Here is an 18,018-nt window from a genome sequence, read left to right on the forward strand (position 1 = left end):
AAAATACACTTGCAAAGTCTCTCATAAATCTACAACACTGAGTATCCCTCTGACACCACATGTACAAGAAAGAAATATTGCTGCATTGTATGTGATTCTCCATATACATCTAAGGGAAACCATAAGCATGTGCAATTCAGCTGAAAATAAAATTTTACATTTTTTGGAAGATCAAGCTTGCCTGTGAAAATACATGTAAAGATTATTTTATTGAGTCCTTACAATAGGAGTTTGTGCAAAATGGATTATGAGGACGCCCACGGGTTTGTTAGCTAGAGTTTGAGTTGTTATTAGTGCAAAACATCCATTTATAAAAAGAAAAGAACTAAAAGTCAGACTAGTGCTGACACTGGCTCTCTAGCGGGGACTCTTCTCGCTGGTGGTCATTTTATGTCATTTATAGCCAGCAACATGCTGAGCGACCCCTAAGTGAGCATAACCGTGCGCCCCCGTCACCGGTCTGCCCCTCTCTGGTCCCCAACCAACGGATTTAACGGTTACGGTCGGTTTAACCAATGAGAGCGGTGAATACAGCCTCGCGCTCCTCACGAGGTCACTGGAGGCAGTGACAGCTTGGAGGCCCGTCCTCGGACGTCACGCCCACCACGCGCCCCTCTGGAAGGCGGAGCTAATAGTGACAGTTGGGGGTCACCGGCCCCTGACGTCAAGTAGGGGAAGCCTATGCTCTGCTCTCTATTTCTCCCCGGACAGGCAGTAGGAAGGCACGGCCTGCTCACGCCACTCCGCTCTACGCCACGCCCACGTAGGACGTCCAAACCGTAAGTCCCGCCTTAATTAGACGTTTCAGCGCTAAACCCTTTGAACTCACCGCTGTCGACTGGTTGGCCCCACGCTTAGCGCCGCCCCCCAGGCGAGACGTCGGCACTAAGCCCCGCCCCTGGGCCGTCCTGAGCCCCGCCCCCAGTGAAACGTGCCTCTTGAAGCGTGCGCAGAGCCGGGCTGCGGTGTGCGGCGGCGGGGACCGGAGGGCGCGGGTGAGTGAGGGCGCCGTCCGCGGCTCGGGGGGCGGGAGAGGGCCCGACACCTCCTCACGGGCGGGTGAGTCTCCGACGGGGCCGGTGTCCGCAGCCGGCACGTGGCGTGCGCGACCCCCTCCCCCTGGACCACCCAGGCCCCCCCCCCCCCCCGTGGGTCCTCCTCAGCCCTCGGGGGTCCCTGAGCTCCCCGGGGTCCCGGGACTCCGGCCCCGTCTCCTCCCAAGTCCCTGCGTCCGCGCCGGAACTCCACGTGCGCCGAACCCGGAAGCGCCCCGGGCAGGTCACCTTCAGCCTCCGGGAGGGAGGGGCTGTGCCCGGGGGCCAGCACGTGGGGGGGGTGCGCCGGAGGGGGCTGGCACCCCGGGGTGGGGGGGTGCACCCGGCGGTGCCCGTACCGAGGGCACCTTGAGGGCCGCGCGGCGGCGGCGCTTGGAGGGCACCTTGAGGGCCCAGGGCAGGTGGCGCCGTGGCTCACGCAGGGGGCACTGGGAGGGCATCCCGGGCCCTCCGTTGTTCGCTGGGGGTGCCTGGCTTCATGGGGTGGTGCGGCCCTGGAGTGGGGGGGCGCTGCACCTGCTGCAGAGTTCCTTGTGTGTCCAGCTTTCAGGCAGCAATACAAATGTCCAGATGCTTTGTGATGAATGTTCCTGCTGCAGTGAGAGATGGAGTATTTTCTAGTGCAGGTGTCACTTGCCATACATTAACGCAGAGAGTTGGTATACTGGCTGCAGAGAACAGATCTGTTTTTTGTGTGTAGGTGAGTGGTTAATGAAACCAGCCTTTACCAGTGTTTTAAAACAAATTAACTGCGTGTGAGAGAGGGGCTATGGAGAGGTGGGGGTTGTTTTGCTGGATGGTAGAGGGGGAATCTGAGGAGGGGGTCATGGGTGGGTGCCAAAAACATTGTTGTACTGGGTGCCACCAATGCTAAAGCCGGCCCTGGCAGCAGGAGTGGGCAGAGGGGCATCTGGCGTGTGGTTCAGAGGACCGCATTAAAGGGTGGGGCTGGCATCAGTCTCTGGGGATCGGGTGGTGCTAGAACTGGTGGGTAGTAACCGATGCATTGGCAGAGAGCGTGGTTAGAGCTCTGGTGTAGTAGCATGGTGGTTGGCAGGCCTGGGCATGCTTTGCTGCATTGGTGAATCACTGCCTCTAGGGCCTCTGGGCATTCAACTGAGAAGATGGCAAGGGAAGCAGATGATCTTAAATATCAAGAAAGTGTATCTTTCTGCTCCAACTTAACCCCCCCCCCAAAAAAAAATCCTGCCTCTCATTGTTCGCCCTTCTAAAGTTCGCTTGATAACATGTTTTTCACCAGAACTGGGTATAGCACTTGTGCAGACCTTCAGTTAAGCAAGTATTGTGCAGAAAACAAAATCACTTTCCCCAATTAAACAAATGTTCTGCCTACGAAGTATCCACAACCGATCGTGAACTTAATTGTCTGTTTTTTGTTTTTTTTTGCCTAGTGTAGTTCGCAGTCCCATTGTAACGAAACATTTATACAGCGTTTACTACCCTTGTGTGGGGCGCAGAAGCTTTTGTATTTGTATGGCACTTCTTTGCGTATATGGGTGGCACAGCACACCGTGTAGAGTGTGGTTGAGGTTGTTGATTCCATGAACTACTATGGGCAGGTAACGCTGGTTTAGCATCTCGGAGATGGCTTGAACTTTAGTTTAAACAAAAAAAAAAAAAACACTTTCCGCGGCACTGGTTGAGTCTCAGGACTGGACTGCGTCTCTGTGCCAGGGGGCGCTGCCCATGACCTCCCTCCACACTGGAGGAGCGCGTGCAGTCCTTGCCAGGGACATGCTTGCACAGCGTGTCCTCGAGTGCTGAGACGGATCTAGTGTCTGGACTCCACCCGTACCCTTGTGGTGCCAGTGTCACCGCACTGCACACCAGTCTTATAGCACAACTCCCAGAGCTTGTGTGCGCTGCTGTACCCTGGGTGAAAAGTGCTCCTAACCGAACCAGGCAGTGCATTTGGCACCATTACACAATAGGCGAAGAGCACAAAGGCGATCGCATCCGTTGCTCAGACTTGAAATGGAGAAGTGCACCCCCTTCGAGTATCGCACACCTGGTGAGAAGCGCTGCCTCTCGCCTCTTCGCTCGGTGCCCGCCATTGAAGCACTACATTTCTGTAGGCTTCGCATACGAGTCAAAATCGAGTATTTACGTTTGCTTTCGTTGTGGCATTAGCACGACATGAAGCAGTATGAAGATGGGGTATGTGTGTGTGTGTGTGTGTATATATATATATTCTTTTTTTTTTTCCATGTTTTGTTTACATGAATACTAATTATGCGCTTTCTCGATTCTTCGGTCGTTGTAGTTGGCGGCTCTTCTCATGTTAGCATTTGGCTTTGATGTAGTCTGAGTGACACGACTTTAGTTGTGGGCTAGGTCTAGGGCTGGAACATTCCCTGACCCCGAGAGATGATCTGTGTAAGGGTAATTGGATTATTGTTTGGGCGTGGTACTGTGGAGGTTCAATTACACGCAATAAACCCGTACAATTGAACTGCACAGCTCATGCCTCCAGTGAAATGTGTACGGAATGCTTATGACCAGCCTCGGCGAGGCACCCCGGCACTTTGTGTCTGTGTCCAAAAAAATAAGAATTGTGATTGTTCTTTAAGGGGTTTCTATTTGATATTAGAGATGCTCAAATTTCGCCTAGTCGGTGCATTTATAAAGAACTGCATACCTCATCACTGAGCCCCCCGTGGAGGCCTGTGCCACAGCTGTACGACACGGATTCGGATCCCTCGCCTGCTGAACAGCCGGAGTGCCTTGAAATGCTTATTTTTCATTGGTTGCTGCTAAGACTTCCAATGCCTCTGGGGCGTTTGATCAAATCTTTAGGGTTGCAGGATATTCCCTTTGACACCCAATTTTAGTTTCAAACAGGAATGTTTTCACGTCAGGGTGTTTTTAGGGGGTCTTAGCATTGATGTAGTGTACACGCTTCGAGAAACTGTATCTCAGCGAAAAGTCAAAGTCTTAACTTTTAAAATGCCGCTTTGGAGCTAGTTTACTTATGTTGGGCGGGGGATGCTAGTCTGTCAGGTTTCTCCATCAAGTCTGGTCATCTGTGGAAAGGTACCGTGCCGGCTCTTTTAGGCGGAGTAAAGTTGATTGTGTGCTTGTTAGGGTTTGAGCTCGTTGACCTGACCAAAGTAAGCTATTTGCCTACTTTGTTATCATGTCTGTTTGTGTTACTAAAAAGGCAAATTGTGCTTGTTAAAGCAGTGTCCAAAATGTTGGCTTACATTTTGTAAATGGTTTCCTTATAAGCCAACTGCCCTGTATGTTCGGACCGGGTGTTTCAGTGGAGCAGCAGTTCAAGCATCAGTGCTGAAGGGACCCATTGTGCTTTCATGTGACCAGTCGTTCTAACCCTGTGTCTGTCCGAATACCCCTCTGCCGGCCTCCAGTCAGATAAAAAGTGGTCTTCAAAACAAGTTACCGCGTGAGTTACACGATTGCTGTTCCATCTGACCAAAAGCCTCCGTGCTGTCTGCCGGGCCTTACTGACTACTACCACTTGGGTTTAAGAGAGATGGGAGCTAGGCTAGGAGGTGCGTCGAACTTTACATGTCTTGGATGGAATTTCCTCCATCATTCTTTTCTATAATCTCATTATTCACATCCATCTTCGTTTTGATCCCTTTTCCTGGCGGGGTCTTTGAGCGCAAAGGTGGACAAACCTAGCTGACATTGTGTAGTGGGTTACAATGGCAGCTGGACTCCGAGGTGCTGCAAGGGTGCCTTCCACGTTCTTTTCACTGCTGCCGAACACGTACAGTGTACCGTTTTTTTTTTTTTTCTTTTTTTTTTTGTGTTTTTTTTCTTCTAATTTGCGTGTTGAAGTTTCCAAGGTGATGAGGTCCTGCATCCAACCTGTACCTCCATGCGTCGAGATTGAACGACAACAGATGCCTTTGACCTCTCCAGTGATGAAGGATATCGCGGTGGCAGCCAGATATCCATCCACCCAAACCATTTATAGTGGATGCTGGGAGAAGAATCCACTGTAAATGGTTCGAGCTATCCTTCTACCAGCAAGGATTTGCTGTTTGTCACTGTTAAAGGTTATTTATCAGCCTTGCTGTCTCTTCGTAGTTTCCCAAATCCACAATCATGGCTGTGATGCGTTTCTAGACATGGGTAATCCATGCGTATCCACTCACTTTGTGATGCCTCCATGGAACCTTAACCTGGTACTCGCACACTTGATCTGCTCCCTATTTGAACCAATGCACGTGTCGTGAGGGTTGATTGCAACACTTAAGAGTCTCTTATAATGATAACATCAGCCTGTTGCGGTAGTGTTCTGTGGGCATTATTTGTCAAGCAACCATATACTACCTTTTTCCAGGGAAAACTGGTGTCTTGGACCAGGGTGGCATTCTTGCCAAAAACTGACTCCTTTTCGTTTTGAACGCCGCCCTGCATTCTTTGCTTCCACTTCATCCCTTGAAAGTGGAAGACTCCATCGTTTGGCCCCCGAAAAAGTGAGTTTTACATGTATCGCACAAAGTACCATTGGGTGGACAATCAATTTTTTGTGTTGGTCGCAGGAGCAAAGAAGTGTAAGGCAGTGCAGAATATAATATATTACATGCAGATAGTCCTAATGTATAAAAATCAGCTGTGCACTGGCTAAGAATTGGCCACCAGAGGATCTGGGTAGTCCGTTCCTCCAGGGCCAAGCCTGCTACTACTGTGTTGGTGCACAGGGTGCCTATCTTGGACACCAGTCTGCCTGCAGAATGGGCATTAGTTTGCACGTTCACTGCTGCCTTAATAGCCAGGTCTGGTGGAAGTAGCACTTTGCCTGGTCGGTCCTGCAGGGCCTTTTGGTCTGAGCTTGTCCACAGTCCCTCCACCTTGTGAGGTACTGCTTTGATTTTTGTTCTTCTGGTGAGTAGTCTGCACTCAGATGTAGCCACCATAGAACAAGTTGCTTACCTTTGGTAATTTTCTTTGTGGTGGATCCTCCATCTAACCTCACAAGCCCTTCAAACCTTACTCGTCTGCGGAATGGATTCCTTTTTCTACGTAAAGGTCCCAATTGACATATATCTACCCATTGTGTGCTCTGGTCGGTGAATGGCTGCGTCAGACAATGCTGAAAGTGTTCTAGAAGAAACTGATGTCCGCGTGCAGTGGTGGCAGTTGTGTGGCTCTGGTGTCATTCTCGGAACTGGGCTGAGTAGACTTGGCGCCGCCCAGTGCTATCTACAGACATGCATGGGAATGGCTGAAAAAATTCTCCAAATCCAGTTTGACACCAGGTGTATTCACAAGGTGAGGAGTCTGTAGTTGGATGGCCACAGGAGTACTACCAGAAGGTAAGTCATTTGTGCTCTTGGAATGTCTTCTGCATCATGATGGTTCACAAGAAGCAGGTGGCTTCTGCCTCTATTTGACTCTGCAGGAAGAATTTTACTGGACAGAAGACAGATGCTGCCTGTCTCCAGGTAGGTACTGCATATGGTTTTGGTAGGATTGATCTCCTGCTTTGCTGGAGATGAGGTTCTCAAAGTGAGCTATCGCCTAGCAAGAGGGGCTGCTACACACGTCCAGGCATGGACATGACTGATGGTAGAAGACACTCCTAGGCTACAGGCCTTTTTTTTTTTTTTTTTTTTTGCACCCCAGTGCCAGAAATCTAAAGCTTTGGTGTAAGAACTCTGCTGTACAATATGGATAGAGATTGAAGTTTCTACTGGGGCACCACCCAACTTTTAACTCGCTAACAGACTTGAAAAAGGTTTTGACATTACACCTGCCTTTTAAATGTTGCCAACTGTTTTGTTAGATATCTAACTTTCTAAACCTACCTTGATTCTCTAAACAGTCTTAATCGTTTGACCTTGCTACCTTTTGAAAATTAAACTTGGACCTCTGACTTTGTTTGGTTAATGTCAGCGAATGGGCTTCTGTGCTGGTTGGCCTCGTCGTCTGTGGACGAGTGAACACAAGAGTTGGTACCTGGTGTGGATGGGAATAGAAGAATGAATTAATGTGGACCAGTGCTCATTAGTCAGACTTGGGTGGTTGTAACTGGGTGACTGACCTGGCCTCTGATCTCTGTCTCATTCCACCTGAATGTTTTGTTACGAGCTGCTGATCCTGCATATGCTTGTTTTCCTGAACTCTTCCTTTAATCCAGTCATTTCCTAGTATCTCAGAGGCTCACATTTGGTAGCTGTATTATGAAATGCATTCACCCTGTGGCGCTCATTGGCAAGACCACTTGTTTTGCATGGCTTATGTTGCTGATGTCTCTTTTTTTAATTTTTTTTTGCCAAAGTTTGGGGTGAAGCAACAATCTGGAAACCATGGACCAGGCTCGAACAGCGATATCAAACATGGTGAGTCTGCAATACTTCCACCACACCCACTGTTTTTAATTTGACCGCAAAAGATTTCATGACTTCTTCAGATGACCGAAGTATAAATTGGGTGAAACATGGCAATGGCAAGCGAATAGAGGTTTTAGTGGTTATTTAAAGGATTTAGAGTGAAGGCCTTTGTAGGAAACATAGTAAGTGACTGACATTGTAACTGAGAAGAGGAACCCATAAATCACTAAGGAATGCTGGAAAGAGAAATTTCAGATTACTGTAGTAATATGCTAATTTCAGTAATGGCCTTGAAACTATGTGCAGCCAAAATGAAAGTATGTGTGTAAAATATATATTCACTGAAAAAAAACAAAGGTTACAAAGAGGTTATAGTTTGGCTCACAATTCAAACATACAAAACCTTAGAAATTAACCTGTTATACTTGGTTATTTTAAGGAACTATAATAACTTGTGCCCTAAGTAACTATAACTCGAACCCCCCTGCCACACAGTTTTTTTTTCGTGATTTTTATTTACTGCAAGCATTACATTGATATTATCAATGATGTTATCAAAGATGTCATGAGTGCTGTAATTTGTGGGGTAATTAGCAGTACAGGGCAAGGACGCAAGTTAGATACCTTAGGGCAGGCTAATTTCTATGGTTTTGTACATTTAACATGTGAGCCTAACTTTAATGACCACCTAATTGTTATTTTTTTTTTTTTTTTTTTCTTCTTCTTCTTCTTCTTCAAAATTTTCATTACTATGTTAATCCAACCACCACACCCCGCCTTTGGCTGTGGCTGTTGGCCGCAGAGCCTGGCCCGTGGCTAGTCTCTGTGGCCAACCCCTATACCAACCAAACACCACATGACCTTCGTCCCGATGCCGATCTTGCCCCTGGAGACCCTATCCCCTGGGGCTTGGCCATGTGACCAGGGTGCCCCTCTAGGTCACCCTGCTGCAATTTTGGTAACCATGGGGGGGAGGAACCTGGAGGCCTCCAAGATCCCAGCTGGTTCTTTGCCTACTGCGGGAGCCATCATTGCTGTCCAAGCAGCTCCCTCTGTGAGAGCAGTTGTTTCCTCTGTCTGCCCACCTGCATCACTGCATGCAGGGAGACAGGAAACATCTGATCGCATAAAGGGAGAGCAGTTTGCTGTGGCTTGGCAGTTTTAAAGCTGCTGCAAAGCAAACAGCTATGTCCTGGGGGTTGGGTCCCTGGGACATAGCCGCAGTCAGCCCTTTGGGGCTAGTGGTCCCCGGGTCCATCAGTGGCTCGCCAAAGGGGGGGGCACACAGACCACCCTATTAAAATAGCCCCGGGTAGGTGGAGGTCCTGGGGGCTTGCGAATCTGAAACAGACCCCCCCCTCCCCCTTTTTTTTTTTTTTTTTTTTCTTCAAATCTTTACCCCGGAGAGGTGGCTCCCTGTGGCATCCATCTATCTATGTATCTATCTGTCTGGTCTGTCTACCCCTTTCTTTGGTATCTGGAAAAGAGAGAAACCGCACTTGGTCACTCTGCTGGGGTATATTTATTCATGGAAATGCTTGTGAACAAGGTCGTTGATGAGCCCGTTTCTAATTTAACCTTAAACCCAGGCAACTTAGAAGAAAGTTCAACATTTTTCAATCTGAGGCAACTGAAGCTTATTGTCTCTCTCACACAGGCCACATTTGGAAATAAAGACCTTGCAATCGTTATGGTTTGTGAATGCAAACTCTACAATGAGGCTTTGAGACAAGAGCCTAAATTTTTCTTTTGATGGAAAGTCTTTGTGTCCCTTTTTGGCTAAGTATTTTAAGTGTGAAATAGGGTCCAATGGATTTATCAGTACGAGACACCAAGAGTACTTATTAAACTTTGCATGCTTGTAATACATATAGGCTGCGAATGGGGAGCAATTCTGTACCAGTGCATCTTCAAAACCACAGATTTCACCCTGAACATCAGTATCAACTAGGTTGCCTCTGATACAGCTACAACCACAAACTTCGTGGGGAATTCAGCTCCTTTCCAGTAATCCGAGTGCATGCATTGTGAGGTTGATTTTCCTGCTTTTAAGTTGTATTCGAACGTCTCTCTCAAACTTTACTCTAGTTACTCTTCCATCCTCACTTCCCACCCTGTTGATATCAGAATTTCAGAAGTGCTCTGAATCTTTTGAGATTCAGAATCTTCTCTTTAACTGTAACCAGATTAAAAAAAAAAAAAAAAAAAAAGACTGGTACGTGGGCCACCAGACACGTGAAAGATCTGTAGATCTGCAAAGCATATTAGCTAGCATTGTAGGCATCCCAATATGTTATCTTTAATGTTTCCTTGAAGATTCCCACTTGCCTTAAGGGTTTGAGTCCATTAGCACTGATGCCTTTCATTAGCGCTTGGTTCTTCAAAGGCACTGTTTGGGGTGGATTATGTCTTTGCTCTCAGGGTGTTTTCCCAACTATCCCACCCCCACAGCTTTTCTCAACTGCCTTCTAAGGGCAGTGTTGGGTGGTGCCAAAAGAAACATACAGTTAGTGAGCAACACCCTTTTCAACTTAGGTTGCTTCATAAACCTGTGACTCTCAGCTGGTCCCTAGACAGTAGTAACCACTTGTAGAGCTCACCTTCATCTTTTTAGCACTGAACAGTCTTCACATTAATTCCTGAGGAACTGACATGTGGATTTTCAGACACTTGTGCCTCCCATGTCCATCTGTCCACCTCCAATGAGAGCTATGCACCCTTTTGGGTTATCATTCGCACCAGGTTTGTCAAGATTTGGTCAAAGAAAATTCTTACTTCTGGCAAAATATTTTGGAATCTATACTTTAAGCCAAATAGTTCACAAATAGACTTCTGGAAACAGCCGGGTAGAATTCACAGCCACTACCCAGCGATTATTTGTAATCCGCCCACGATATAAACTAAACCAGTTCAAAAAGGGTTGAGCAGTTACCTTCTTTGGAGTGAAGCAATTTCTTTTCCTCTTTCTTCAGGTGTAAAGTAGTCTGGAGCAGTAAAAGCAACATTGTGGGGTGACTAAGGCATATCTACTTTCACCTTTGCGGAGGGAGATTGGATTTCTGAAATCTGTTTGCAACGAGCACAGATCGTTGATGACCTTGATTTGCACCTCCCGATAACAAAATGGGTTTCTTTATTGTATATGGTCTGCATCTTGGAATTCAAGTTAATGCCTCTTCTAAGCAAAGACCTACATGAGCTATCTGATTCATGAATCCTAGTTAGCTTTGGCCTGCATTCTCATTGCGGTTGCTGCCTATTGTGGAAATCCTAGATACTTTTTGTATGTGTAACGTTTATTGAAGACATCTGGGCAAACCTCTTCATTTTATATTATGCAGTCTTTGATTCTACTCCCCTCTTGGGATTTCAACTTGCTCCTTGACGGTTTAATGGAGAAACCATTCCTGATGGGACTTCAGTTATTGTCCTATTGATGAGTTAAAATAACTGACCAAACTATTAATTCAGTGAAAAGGTTGGGTGAGCTCACCCCCCTCCCCTCTTGAAGACACCTGGATTTGTTTTATATATCGAGTAGTCTTCTCAAAGACGTATAAATTAAATTTCACCTTTACCTGGAAATTAACTCCACTACTTAAACGTACACCACATGCCTTACCTCAAATGTGTTAAAGGTCCTAACATTTTGGAAATTGTCAGGCTCTTATTCTGGAGCTAAAGGGCCCCAACCTTGGTGGTTGTGTAAGTAGCCAATAGTGTCATCGGGGGACATCTTACTAAGGTTCTGCAAAATGGCTACATACACCCTTTCTGCATTACACTTTAATGAGTGAGACCAGTCACTGGCTTCACAAGGCGGTGTTGTGGAGACCAAGATCTCACAACTCAACAATAATCCAATAGACACAATAACGTATTTTCCAGATGAGTGTTTGTTTTAATGATTTGAGCTTTCCGTTACAGGGCTCTGATCCTGATTGAGATCTTTTTCTGGTTGGCGCTACACCTCTTTGAGCTCTGAACTCTGTTGGAGTTTCCTAATGATTAGATTTTCAAATTAGTCCAACTGGCTTTCACCAATTCAACTTCATCAGGTGAATTCTGAAGCATATGCTGCAGAATTCTTCTTTTGTTTTTTCTGGTGCACTGGTTACCTGCATCACTGCTATGTGTTCCCACTTCTGTGGCGACTCTTACATGGCAGGGGCACGTAGGCAAACTTGCCTGGTACTTGAGCTCTGGGCCGTATCTGCACCATAGGTTCACTGACTGCACCCTTCTTTGGCAGAAGCTGCGTCCAGGCTGTTTGCTGAAAGGCTTTTGGATGAGGTCTCAAAGCCGGTTGTCAGTACATCGCATCTTCAGCAGGTGGAGTGTCCAAATCAGATAGTTCTCTGCATCAGCAGCGATGCAGAATTGCTCACTCGGATATCTGCAGTGGCAGTGTTTGCTAGTTCAAGGTCTTGGTGCAGTACACTGCAACAATTGCTCACGGACACAGGGGAGACACTTTTACTACATTTGTCTCCTTTTAATTGCTCTCTTTTGGATGTCTGCTTCCTGTGGTAGTTCCTCACACCAGGAACATGTTGAGCTCCTCCTCCTCAATAGTCTCTCTTTCTCAGGAGGCACGCTTTTGGTCTTCCCGGCTTCTTGTCAGCAGAATGTGCAGACTTGAGGTGATGGCCTCTTACATTTGGGAGTTTGGCTGTCTGGCAGACTCCTGTCCTGGACGCACAGAAGTCATTCCCATTCTCAGTAAGGCATGTTTTTCCTTGATCAAAAACAGCTAGTAACTACAATAAAGTGGGATGGTACGGATCATACCTTTAGACCTCCTTTCCAGGTAGACTGTGTGCATCTACTGTCTCAACATTTCAGAACTAGCTTGCCTTGGTTCTCTTTTTAAACAAATTATCTGACTGTTCCTCAAATAGTCTTTGTGCAAAGGTTATGGCTCTTGCAGAAGGTAGTATTGATGTTGGCTTTCAGCAGGAGAGACAGCCTTCCTTCTTCATGGTTTTCCCGGGTGTACTTTTACAAACGTCAATAGCAGTCCTCCTGTTGATGCTCAGTAATTTCTTCTAAACATTTTAAAGTGAGAATATTGGTGTGAATGCCATGCGGCCTATCTTGCGGTAGTTAAACACTTTTATTGAACTAACTCATCTGTAGTTGCTTAACTTTTGATCATTTGCTTTGGGGTATTGCACTGCCATAACAATCCCCCTGATTGACATGGCTTTCCTTTCTAGAGGTGTTTTGTGTCAAGATTGGTTTAAGCACAAGTTAATGGACTGCTGTCATGTCGATTGCTAATTTATTTTCTTATTTCTGTGTCTTATTTCAGTTTGGTGGGGAACCCCTGTCATACACGCGCTTCAGCTTGGCTCGACAGACTGATGGAGATAGTCAGGTGGAATTGAAGATGGCTGAGGATGAAGAAAATAACCACACTACGAATGACCACACGCTGCACCACAAAATGGTACCATCCCGCACCAGGAGTCGGGCATTCTGCTTTTTCTTCGTTGGAGCAGCCCTACTTTTCTTGATTGGTGAGTATCAGACAGGCTTGCTGTGCTTACTTGTAGGTTTGTGTTTCTGTTTAGGACTGAAAAAGTGGTTGCTGAAGTCCATGCAAACAACCGCTTGGTCAGCCTACTGGTTCACTTTACTCTTGACTGCTTTGAAGCACTTCCAGCTTGCTTCTTTGGCCAGTAATTTGCATAACTGTACAGTGAATAGAACACTGGTCACTTAACACTATTTATGCCTGTGGTTCTATTTTCCACCCCATTCTGTTGCTCTCAAGCTAATTTCGCACTATAGAAATAGTATTTAATTAACAATCACTTTCTTATTGTATGTGTCCAGTTCCCTCAGTGGTTCTTATTTGAACTATCTTGCAGCATTGTCTTAATTGCAAAAGCCGATTGGAGGGCTGTACTTTATTGGGTTTGAAAATGTTTTTAGTTTTTTATTTTTGTTTTTTAACGTAACTAGATGTTTGTTTTGCAGCTGGCCTTAGTTTGATGTTCAGTTACACAATACAAGCGACCTCTGCTTCATTGGCCTGGCGTGGTTAATAGCTTTTTAACTCTTCATTTTCTGTTCAGAAATACTTTCCCTTTCCCTGTCTTCCCATGTGCAGTTTCCAGCACCACATTCCTACCCCTGAAACAATGAGACATTTTAGTAAAAACACAAGTGTCTCTTACTCCTGGTGCATAAATTAGTCAAGGGAATGGAAGCAAGAGGTGTGGAGGCTTATGACATGTTGGCAAGTTGATGCCACGGCTAAACTGGATTTAAACAGCGCAATATACAAATGGTTCTAAAGATGGGTACTGATCCAACTCTAAAATGCTGCTATGGACTTAACTTTGTGCTCTTAGAAAGAAAATGGACCTGACTATCCTAGAACAATGTGTAGTTTGGTGCTGTCCTTCCGGCAAGGTCGAAGCCCGTTTTCATATAAAATGTGGTTTACTAAAGTACTTCTTTTTGCAGGGTTTCTAATTGGATATTTAAGCTATCGTGGCCGAATGGTGGCAGCTCAACAGTGTACTAATGAAGCAGCCGCCGCAGCGTGCCCGTTATCCCCCAGTGCGGACTCCCTTATGAAAAGTGAGGAAGATATTGTTGAAAAGGAGCCCGCGCCACCCGTGCTCTATTGGAGTGATCTAAAGAAAATGCTGTCGGATAACCTGAAGAGTGCCACCTTTCTGGAGACAATCAGGTAGGTTTTTTTTTTTTTGGTAGTTTGCTACAGGTGTTGTAAACTGCCACTGGGAATGCATGCACTGAAAGAATTTTTCAGACCACATCAAGGTGAACAATTCTACTTACAGATCATTGGGCTTTCCTGATGAACAGAAATCCTTTCAAGTAAATTTCTCATACCTTGTTCGGGATGGTGTAACCTTTTCTAAGAAAAATTTGCTTGAGTTAACTATAGGTTTTTTTTTTTACAAGTTGCTCAAAGTCAGCAAATGGAGTTAGTGAATAATGTATGAATACGGACCCTCCAAGAGTACATACGGGTGTCTGTTCCCTTTAATGTTTTTGCAGCTTTGGTATCTTCTATCTATTAATAATGTGACGCTTTAAGTCCGTTGTCTGCACCGGTCTTCATACAAATGATTTCTGATGGAGAGGTTCCCTAGAACAGAGGATTGCGCATGAACTGGTGGTACATCTAGCATTAAAGAGTGGGTAATCCACCTTTCCTGGTAGTAGACCTGCCATAGCTCTGTGTAAGTTCTACTATGATGCATCACAAACCAGGCAGAGTATGGGTGATGAAACCTAATCTGAAGCAGGTTTGGGGATGCTCTGGGATGACCCCACACCTGTTTATGTCAAAAACTCACCATCACAAGAATGTGTAAACAGACGACCACGTGTCTGCTGGTGCCAAGGATGCTTTATACTATATTTTTTTTCATACTAAAGGATGAGACCATTTCCAAACCTACTTTTTTTTTCTTTCTTTAAAACATGCATACCAACTAGTCAAGTACAGTTGAAAATGTTATTTGTTTATTGGAACATGTAGCCACTAAATGGCCATTGTGTATTCTTACACCGTGCCAAACGGAAACTCCGCTTATAAAACTGCCAGATAGTTGACTGCATGCTGAATGATGGAGGGGTCTGCTGACTTTACTTCAAGTTACTGGTGCTCCAGGGCTGAGGCATTATAAACCTCCTTTTTTTTTTTAAGCTTTTCAGGCACTTCCACTCAGTCATGCTTGCAGTTCATACAGCCCTTCTTAGAGCTTTTGATTCCAGAGGAGCGTCACCTTTGTTCCTTTGACATTAATGTGCTGTAATCCAATGTTTAGCAAAAAGGTGACACACAGATGTATACTGAAAGTTCACCAGCATCGGATCTTTCATAGGTTTTCATGCTGTACTTATTTGTTGTTATTGTGGGAGCTCTCATCATTGTTAGCAGAGCAGTGTAATATTAATCATCAACGTTTACAAGTGCCATAGACTACATAAAACCAGACCACATTAATGTGTGACCCGAACTTAAGCCAATCTGGCACCAGGATCCATAGTGGTTATCTTCTCTCAGACTCGGTTATCAGATTTTCTTCTGCAAGTTCAGTGATGGGTTATCCTTTGAGATTCTGTTTGTACATCAAGTGTTTTCCTAGATTTTGAGGCTGAATTTCAACTCTGCTTTCTAGCAGCAAATAAGTGTTCGCCCTCTTAGTTTTCCCTTTTTCTGGACTTGATGATGGCAGAGGCTTAAGACAAAAATGTCTGTTTAAGTTTTTTTTTAATACCTGTTAAAAAGTAAAATGTACTTGGATAATCCTCATACCAAATCTGCTGCCTGCTTCCTGTAGGAACGACCTTTTGTAAGAATTCTTCCACCAAAACACTAAGATTGGGAGAGAATGTTGGCTGTGGAAATTCTTGAAGAGAAGGCATGAACAACCACATCTGATGTGGAATGCTTGGTTAACTAGTGCCAGAAGTCTAAAATGAAGACTTCCACTCTGAATAAGGAACTCTCTGACTTCCATTAAGGGGCAGACTTCTACATTAAGAAATGAGTAGAAAGAAAGTGAGCTTCTCGGGAAACACACTCACAAAATAAAAGTCCATCTCTCAAATCTTAAGCTGCCACAGAAGAGATTAAAATGTCTTCATTGATGGGTCCGTCCAGTACTGGACAGTCTGAATATGCTGATGAGTAGGTTGACTGACAGGCGTTTTATGGTAGAGGCAATGAAGTTGACAACCCAAGCCGGCTAGGTTCTCTCCTTGACATACTATACTTCAATAAGAGCAACCTTGCAACTGTCTACATTTAATTAGTGGAGAATCATATATATTTATTTATATGTAATACTTTTTTTCCCCCCTGCCAACTTCTCCATATTTTTCAGCTCAAACTTGAGCCATTTCTTTGGCATCTTCACCATTGGCAGTTTCATCCTGGCCTTCAATTACAGACATCAATCTGTTAGTGTCGCTAGTGCCACTGCAGTTCTCGAAGAGTTTTGCAGTATGCATCTTCTGGGCAGTAAGGAGGGATGAAGATGCATCCCTCCTTACTGCCTTACTGTAAGTAGGATCCTTTATTGAAGAGGAGAAACAATTGATTGGAAGATGAAAGCGCTACAAAACTAGATGATGTACCCATCCATTCAGTGGACTCTGAGTTGAAGGGATTTATACAGCTAACCACAGAGGGGGAAAAGCTTGATCATCCTAAGCAGTGAGGCACAGTTGGTGCAGTTGACTACTTTTACAAGAATGGTATAAGCTTTGTGGCTACCACTGAAGCCTTGTTGAGGCTGGCTTGGCTGATACGCAAGAGTAGGAGTCCCTTTGCTGCTAATATCTCAACAGCCATAGCTTGCTCGCCAGAGGCTGTGCCAAGAGGAGGCCGGCACAGAGCCAGAATGCCTAGACTCGCGCAGGTAGCTGGGTCCCGTAAAGCGGGCGATTTGGCTATCATTGCCCACAGGTGTTGCAATGTGGGACTGAGTGAACAGCTTGGTGAACTTTTGGATATTGAGTTGCAACCATTCTAATCACTTAGTCACCATGAAGTCTAGTGTAAGTAATCTGTTAACTGGGCCACTTTCTGCCAAAGTTATCAGGCCTCAGCCTGATGACGCTGATGCTTCCACCTCTCTATCACTGCATCTTCAAAAACATCCTACCCAAAATAGGACAGACAGTAGGGCAGATGGTGGTGGTAGTGGTGGTGCTAATGCGGTCAAACGGGTGGCTACTGTAGTTGTGAACTGCTTGTCACAGGAGCTAGCTCACCGGCCCTGTAACAATTCTCCTAACCGGTTATCCAGCCAACAGCTAAACCTTCCGAAGACGAGACTAACACCAGCTTGCAATTCCAAACCTTTTTTCATCATTGACACTGCTCTTTCAGCCGATTCACTGGACCTCATTGCAGCATCTTCCTTGGAAGACTGTTTTTTTCCTAGCAAGAAATGATGCAGACTATAGGATAGAAGTACAAGCTTTATCATACCTTTTTACATGCCATTCTGTAAGCTTGAGGTTTCTTTATCCACCAACCTCTGCTTCCTACCTAAAGCTTCCATGGCTTTTCATTTGAAATAGAATATCCTTGCTAGTGTTTTCTGAACACTTGTGCTACAGCCCTCTTAAAAAAAAAAAATAATAATAAACACCAAAGACTTAACAATCGGGTAAACTGTTCATAGCTCATGGTCCTTTGAATTAAGGCAAACTAATTTAAAAAAGAAAAAAACTCCTTGCTGGAGCCTCCCTTAAAGAAACTGGGGAAGGAGTGTTGTGGAGAATAGCACACTTCCTTCAACTCTTATCCATTGACACGAATACGTAGGAATCTGTGTGCTTTGTACAAAAAAGACCTGACCCCCAGGAAAGTCTCTATCACAATCAGTCTTCATGTGGAGGGCACATCTCCAAATGGCTTCAGGGTTACTGAAGTCTTTAGTCCTGGGCATAGATCAGGACTTCTAAGTGTTTGAGTTTAATGCAGATTCCCTTGCTGTAGATCTCGAATTACTAGTAAACGACGTTCTTCTTATTGCTCTTTGATACACTTCCCATAGTCTTCAGGTTTGACTGAAGCAGAATTCCTCATGTCTGGTGAGTGAAGTGTCACCCTAAGGTCACATGGAAGGCATTTT

The 18,018-nt window shown here is 45.3% G+C and overlaps 1 protein-coding gene across 1 annotated transcript in view; it reads left to right on the forward strand.

The window, feature by feature from the left end:
- The first annotated feature begins 909 nt into the window (after nucleotides 1-909).
- TFRC (transferrin receptor) overlaps nucleotides 910-18,018 on the forward strand; it is a 148,854-nt gene continuing 131,745 nt past the window's right edge. The window contains exons 1-4 of the mRNA XM_069212819.1: nucleotides 910-995; nucleotides 7,330-7,390; nucleotides 12,696-12,903; nucleotides 13,859-14,087. Coding sequence (XP_069068920.1) covers nucleotides 7,358-7,390; nucleotides 12,696-12,903; nucleotides 13,859-14,087 — 470 coding nt within the window. The 5' untranslated portion in view covers nucleotides 910-995; nucleotides 7,330-7,357. The remainder of the gene's footprint in view (nucleotides 996-7,329; nucleotides 7,391-12,695; nucleotides 12,904-13,858; nucleotides 14,088-18,018) is intronic.

The sequence above is a fragment of the Pleurodeles waltl genome, chromosome 11 (assembly GCF_031143425.1).
Source record: "Pleurodeles waltl isolate 20211129_DDA chromosome 11, aPleWal1.hap1.20221129, whole genome shotgun sequence".
NCBI classification, from domain to species: Eukaryota; Metazoa; Chordata; class Amphibia; order Caudata; family Salamandridae; genus Pleurodeles; species Pleurodeles waltl.